This window comes from Rosa rugosa, chromosome 1 (genome assembly GCF_958449725.1).
Source record: "Rosa rugosa chromosome 1, drRosRugo1.1, whole genome shotgun sequence".
In the NCBI taxonomy this organism is placed as follows: Eukaryota; Viridiplantae; Streptophyta; class Magnoliopsida; order Rosales; family Rosaceae; genus Rosa; species Rosa rugosa.
Window position 1 is genome coordinate 23,573,206 of NC_084820.1, and position 7,522 is coordinate 23,580,727.

Below are 7,522 nucleotides of genomic sequence, written 5' to 3' on the forward strand. Positions count from 1 at the left end.
TGTAGGCATGCGTAAGGGTCGTGGAGACATGTATAGTCATGGCAAAGGCTCTAATTGCAAGAGCGTAAGAGATAAGATATAGTGACTTATCTTATGCCGATTTGGAGGCTAGCGGAGTTGGCCGAGCATGACGGTCCATTGCTTGTGGCGGATAAAGTGTTTCGATAATGCACGTCAACTCGTAGTTGAGGTTGAATGCCCCATAGAAATAGTTGAATTTCCTTGAAACAAAATAGATGATTAATATGTGGATTTGTGAAATCAACAACAATAATTTGCATATGTACTTTGATAAGATTTGAAGCAAAGTGTATAGCAAGTAATAGTTGATGATAAATAAGTTGCATATATATCCATTTTGAGTGTCAAATGTGTGAGGAACGGAATTCCTTATGGGTAATGATTGAACATAGCCGCGACGGCATCATATATATGTAAATGCATTAGTCAAATGGCACAAGTGAGATAATCACTTTGATATATGCATGCAACAGCCTATGTATATATATATATATATATGTGTGTGTGTGTGTGTGTGTGTGTATGAGTTCGTGCCCATAAGCTATAAGGTCAAAAGCATGAGCCCTTGTCAGCTTTGTAATTACCAAAAACTAGATGTGCAGATAACAAATTTTATTTAATAGTCATGTGGTTAGGCCTACAAGCATAGCTGTATGGTGTGAATATCATTGGATATGCATTTGTCATGGTCTCATGGAGACATGGACTTATCACTGGCATGCCTAACAGTTGGGCCTCTAACACGTAGACATATGCATGTATATCACAAGCTACCGATTTTTGAATGCATGGCATGTGTATGTAGTTAGTTGCAAAATTGTACAAACTCCATACCAACTGTTTCTCTTCTTATTCTCTCTGTTTTTCTTCGTCTTCTACCTCTAGCTTAGGGTTTCGTTCACCATTGTTACTTCAATTTCAAGCTTTTTCACTATGACTATGAGTTTTAGCATGTGCAAGCCAGTTTGCCCGTGCTCTCTCTCTCTCTCTCTCTCTCTGTAACGTCCCGTATCTTAATTTACCCGTTTACTAGTCATCTGGACGGTAAACGACAACTACTGTCACTTTTTACTTTGTTTCGATACTTTTAGTGACCCTAAAAGTTGACTTTTTGTTTGGGTCAAAATTTGAGAAAATGTTCTTCATGAAAGTTGTAGAGGACGTTAAACCAAGCGCGTGCATATGTGGTACGTAAAATTCGGAGTTCGTATGCCAAAGTTATGAGTGAAATAAGGACGTTACTGTTCATGGTAAATTGGGTATATATATGGAAAGTTACCACTGTAGGTTTCCATTTCTAGAAACCCACAGTAAATTTTCTCTCTCCTCTCCCCCGATTTCTCTCTCCCTCGTTTCCGCCGGTTTCTTCTTTTTCCGTTCGATTCACCGCCGTCCGGCCACCAACTGGTGTGCAACCGGCCAATATTGGAGCGCCTCTTCCTCCTCTACACACTAGGGATCGTGGGTTACGGCGATTTGGCCGGAAAACCCCAAATCGAAGCAAAAACCCTCACGGTAGCAGTTGGAGGTTTTCCGGCGATTCTTCCAATTCCGGCTATATCCGGCCACCAAACCAAGTCCATTAGGAGCACCTTGGGCCCTTTGTCATTCCTCTCAAGTTTCACGCATCAATTTGCAGTGTAGAGGGAGAATCAATTAAAAACCCGAATCTAGGGTTTTGAATTTTCTGGAAAAATTTCACCGGCCGATTTCGAGCACTTCAAGGTAATATTGGAATTTGTTGTAGTTGAGATAAGTGTTGGGCTTGATGAGTAGTTGTTGCTGCCAAAATTTGGTGGCCATTGGAGATGGTGGCCGGTGGCGCGTGAAACCCACACGCCGCCACTGTTGGTGACGCGCGGAGGCCCGCGCGTAGGGCTGCCTTCCGATTCTGATTTTTAGCCCATAAAATCTTATAAATGTTGTAGAGTTTATTTATGAAGTTTGGATTGTTATCGGGGATGATTTAAGAAGTTGAGATTAAAGAGACAATTAGAAATTCGGTTTCAATTATCAGAAAATTATTTTCCGTCCTGTGATTATTCACGAACGATTATTGTTTGTACAGGACGAGAGGAGGCCCCATTTGAGGAGGATTCTGACCGACGGCAAGATAGAGTAGACTTTTATTTCTTAAAGAATGATGTATGTATTTAATTCTTGAACTAGTGCTTTATTTAATTATCATATTACTTTTCGAGCATATGATTGTTTTTCGGATTTTGATTTCGATTTATCTCGTGGAATTACTTTCAATGATGATTTTCATGAAAATTCGGATATTGATTTTGTTATGCTCGGATTCAAAATTATGATCTATGTTGTTTTTCAACGAAGTATTTTCCATGATATTTTGCAAAATGAAATATTAGTTCATTATTGAACTTCCTGCTTATTCATCATTGACCCGAGAATATTTTGGCGTGTGGGACACGTCGTTGATTTATTGATTTTCTTATTTAGAGATTTTTCCAAGTGCGGTTGGGAACCGTACTCGTGCACGCATTTTTTTTGAGAGTCGGGGAAGCTTTACTGATTTTGGTTTTCTCATGTTTTCCTATGCCGTACCTAGGGTGATTATTTATCATGCTAGCATTGAGTCCGCCTTTGTGGCGCTGGTTACTGTCTTTGTGACAGTAATGCTGAAGCCCAGTATCCTAATCGCTACACTTAGTGGCGTAAGGGTATATATGGGAGTATGGGAGTACTTTAGCCTGGGAGGCTCACTCGTATGGCTATCATCTTCCCCTACTTATTATATTATTTTTGATTAGCGGGGCTAGTCTGATTTCCCTTAACCAGCGGGGCTGGCTTGTCTTTACGAGATTCTCGATTTTAAAGATAAATGTTTTACCATTGTTGCATGCATCGAATTTTTTTTAAAGGAATAAATGTGGGAAAGTATAAAGTCCCTTTTCTTTACAATTATTTATTTTGTCCACTCACGCCAACGTTTTTATGTACTTTCCCCTGGGCCCTTCGGTTTCTAATGCCCAGTCTACAGTGTAGCTGTTCGGCTTTAGGAGTTGAGGCTTAGCACCACCGCTGCCATCTATCCTTCGTAGGTTACTTGCTAACCTACTTTGTTTATCGTTGTTCTTTTGGTTCTAGGATAACCATTAAATTGTTGTATTAATATTGTAACCTATAACTTGGTTGTAAATTTGAGTTACTCGGATAATTTTATCACTCTAAATTATGGCGTTGTTCAATTTTGGGAGCAGGGTGGCTCCAGGGGTTTTGAGAGTGATTGTTAGAAGTGTTATTTTATGGTTAACAGGTTTTTTTTTGGGTTGTCCACTTTTAGGAGAGGTTTTGCCGAATTTTCAGTAGGATTTTCTCGATGAGTGGGCCCCGCAGGGCCACCTCGGTTTCTAGGGTGAGATCTCGGGGTGGGTCCTGACACTCTCTCTCTCTCACACATTTTATGCATTAATTCATGCAAGTGACAGTAACTAGTCGGTGCCCAACCTACACGACATTGGTGGGTGGTCAATATCTTGTGTGAACATGTTACCTTTTTTTCCTTGATTTTTTTTTTCTTATTTAAAAAGAGGATCAAAGGATTTCACTCCTACCCCCATGGTGACTCGAACCCATGACTTCGTCATTAGGTAGTGGGTGCTCGAACCCATGATTTGATTTAAGGGAAACCGAAAAGAGTGTTTCAGAGTGTTTCTATTGGGACCTCCAAATTTGCTCACTTGACATAATTAATATAATATTTCTTTGGTATAATTATTGTCCTTAGTAGTCATTTTATAGTAGGTTATATATGTCATTTAATAATTCAAAATAGAGTGAGGTCAAGTGAGTAAATTTGGAGGTTCCAATAGAAAAACTCAACCGAAAATCATACATTCAGTAATAATGTAACTTCCATATACCAAAAAAAAAAAAAAAGGTTACATGAACAGATTCTACCACATTATTTACGTTATATTGTTACCTACCCTCATATATATATATATATATATATATATATATATATATATATATATGAAAAGTAATTCGCATAAACATTATATGTGTATGTACTGTTTAGAGATGAAACAATACCATACCTTTTCTGGATAGTGCAAGAAATGGATGGGTAAGATGACATTATTGGAGTATTGGACATAAAAATAGGCGAGCAACTGTCAAGTACCGAACATGTTACTCGGTCTGTCCAGCTAGCCAAATCGATCAAGATTAACCTCATAGAACAAGTAAACTTTGTTCCAAAATGTTGATGGAGACGGGAGTCACGGGACTACGAACAGACGAATAGTGAGGTCTTTTTCAAGACTTAATCTTTGGGAAGAAAAGAAAACGAAGAATAATCCATGGATTGAAGTTGTAGTGTTTTTGTGGAACGATGACTACGTTCTTCCTTTTCTTTGCCATAAGTTCGTGGTTTTTGCGCTAATGCATAATCTTGGTCCATAACTCTGTAAATAAAGGAAAGTAGGAAACTTCTAAAAGAAAAAGCTAAGGCTTGTCAAAAAAAAAAAAAAAAAAAAAAAACTAAGGAAACGAAGCTTCTTCAAATTTTGATTTGTAATTAAATCGAATTGTAAAATATACACATGAACACATACTGTGCTGTTTATAAGAGCTACTTTTGAAACTGAAAGGGGGAGACAAAGCCAAAACCTTCATAATAGATACACAACATACAACTAGCTAAAGAAAATGAAATTGAGGAAGAACTAAACCGTCACTATTATAATTCAAAATAACAAAAGGAGGAGCCAAATCCCATCAAACTGAACTAGTTAAAGTGGTACCAAAAAAGAGGGAGATGAAGCCAAAACCTTCATAATAAAAACACAACATACAACTAGCTAAAGAAAATGAAATTGAGGAAAAACGTTTTTTTTTTTTTTTGGCGATGAAAATTGAGGAAAAACTAAACCGTCACTATTACGTACACTTCGAAATAACAAAGGAGGAGGCAAATCCCCATCAAACTGAATTAGTTAAAATGGTACCAGAGAAGTTAATAAACAAATGAGAGCCACTGCAAAACCAATTTGAAGCAACAGAATAGCAGCCGACTTTGCACGTACTCTTCTTTGATTAATGTCTATACCAAAGGCCTATTTAGCACGTATCTAGACAATAAATGAATGAATCGCACTGTTTAGTACCAAAGTGAATCAAACGGATGGATGCTAATTAAATTACAATATGATCGAAAAAGTGCTGTTATATCGATCAATCTTCAAGCTCTAGCGAGGATTTACTTCAGTGATTAATGAAGCATCATCATTTTCGGTTACTTTGACAGAGACAAAGTTTCTCCTGGATCTGACGCTACTATACATTAAAAATGCTGGTTTTGAGGGTACTGGGAGACTGAGAGAGTAGCTATTGAACATGAGGATAACTAAAGCCATGGTTGGTCTATCAGCTAGACTTTCTTGCACACATAACAGTCCAATGTGTATGCATCTCATTATTTCAGCCCTTGAACCTTTCTTCAATCTGGGATCTATCACATTTGAAGGTTTCCCTTCCCTCCAGCTTTTCCATGCCTGCATTGATTTGTGCATTATATATAAAGTCAGAGACTGAATTTTCTTTTTCATCACCAAAACTATACATGTTTCCTTTTACTTACATAGCTTGGAAGAGTCCATATTCTCTCCATGATCGAAGCAACTATTTTTCTGTCCACTTATTATCTCCAAAATCAACACGCCAAAACTATAGACATCAGACTTAACAGAAAAATGTCCATGCTTCACATATTCGGGAGGCTTATATCCGCTGCATTTGAACAAGAAGAAGCTAGGTAATTAGCTCTGCACTAAAATGGATCAAAATGAACAAAATTATTGATATTATAAGCTCTGTAGCATTGTCAAGTACTTACTAGGTTCCCACAATACGATTAGTATTGCCTTGTGTTTCATCATGCACAAACAACCTTGCCATGCCAAAATCTGAAATTTTGGGGTTCATTTCTGCATCTATTAAGATGTTACTAGCTTTGTGATCACGATGAATAATCCTCAGGTGAGAATCAACATGAAGGTAAAGTAGCCCTCGAGCAATGCCTTCTATGATTTTATAACGTTTATCCCAATCCAGTTGTTCGCGCTTGATTGGATCTACATGTATATCAGACAAGAAAAACGATTTGATCTGTTATAGTGTTTGTTGCATGTGTCACACAAATGAAAATTCTATAGTAGATTTTTGAAGTTGAAGAAAATACAGAAGTCGGTCATACCAAAAATGATGTTATCAAGACTTGCGTTGGGGAGATACTCATAGACAAGAAGCCTTTCATTTCCTTCCAAGCAGAAACCGTGAAGTCTAACTAAATTTCTGTGTTGAAGCCTAGCCAGTAGTAAGGCCTCATTTTTGAATTCTAATTCTCCTTGTCCAGATTCCATAGAGAGCCTTTTCACTGCTATCTCTTCTCCATTGGGAAGCTTACCCTGAGAAAGTTTTTATACAAAATAGGATCGGATTTACATTCAAGGAAAACATAGGATAGTTAATTTATAGTTAAGTTGGCACATAATTGATATGAATGATCATTTAAATATGATGATGTATCCTTACCCTGTATACAGAACCAAAACCGCCCTGTCCGAGTTTATATGGTTCAGAAAAATCATCTGTAACAACTCTGATGGTGCCAAAGTCAAATTGCAAGGATTCTGCACTTCTACTTTCATCTGCATCTTCGGCGCCTAAGGAGCAATACAACAAGTTTGATCAGTTTCCAAAATTAAGGAGTTGTAACATAATTAAATCCAAGTGCTTAGTACATGCAGTAATAGGCCTCCCCAAATCAAGTAGCTAGAATAAAAATGTCAGAGGAGTTCATTTTGTTTGACCAGTACCTGGAAGCTTGCTTTGATCAAGTTTTTTCTCTGTCTTCCTCGCTCTTAAATAAATGCAGATGCATACAGTTAGTACCAGAGACACAGTGATTGGCACAACCACAAGGATTACAGTCCGCAAATTATTACTCTTCTTCCGTTCTGCAAAATTAGAATTCTTATTCTTTTGTAATTAAGCATCCTGCCGGTTATATACACAGATAGCTATATAGATTACCATGACTATCAAATTAAATAATGACTTGTTACTTGTTATCAATGTTTTCAAAGGCGAAAGCAAAGGCGAAGTCGTCTTGTGAGTGCCTTGTGAGGCGAGTGCCTCAAGGCATCACCTTTCCCGTAAATATTATAATAATACATTACATATTTATATAATATATGAAAATATTTAATTTAAAACAAAGAAAGAAGTCCACATAAATAATATATTTCCAATTATTGAAGAGGTATCTTCAACTATCATCATGGTACTAGTGGCAATAAGCTTGGCCGAGCCCATGGTACTATAACATCTTGCAGCTTAGTAACAAATAGCATCACAGAATACCCTTCATTTCATACGTACAAAACATAGACTACAGTTCTATCTCTACTACTATAAATGGAGGCCCTCTTTTGGTGTCAAAGGGCTTCACCAAATTTTGAAATGCATATAA

At 37.4% G+C, this 7,522-nt stretch overlaps 1 protein-coding gene across 1 annotated transcript; it reads right to left on the reverse strand.

The window, feature by feature from the left end:
• Positions 1-5,337: 5,337 nt before the first annotated feature.
• Positions 5,338-7,186, reverse strand: LOC133724323 (cysteine-rich receptor-like protein kinase 10). Its single transcript, XM_062151018.1, has 7 exons — positions 7,084-7,186; positions 6,867-6,996; positions 6,583-6,713; positions 6,245-6,455; positions 5,885-6,122; positions 5,630-5,778; positions 5,338-5,543 (listed from the first exon to the last, which is right to left on the reverse strand). Exons 1-7 carry the CDS (start codon positions 7,084-7,086, stop codon positions 5,470-5,472), a joined length of 936 nt encoding a protein of 311 aa, XP_062007002.1. The 5' UTR covers positions 7,087-7,186; the 3' UTR covers positions 5,338-5,469.
• Between the last annotated feature and the right edge of the window lie 336 nt (positions 7,187-7,522).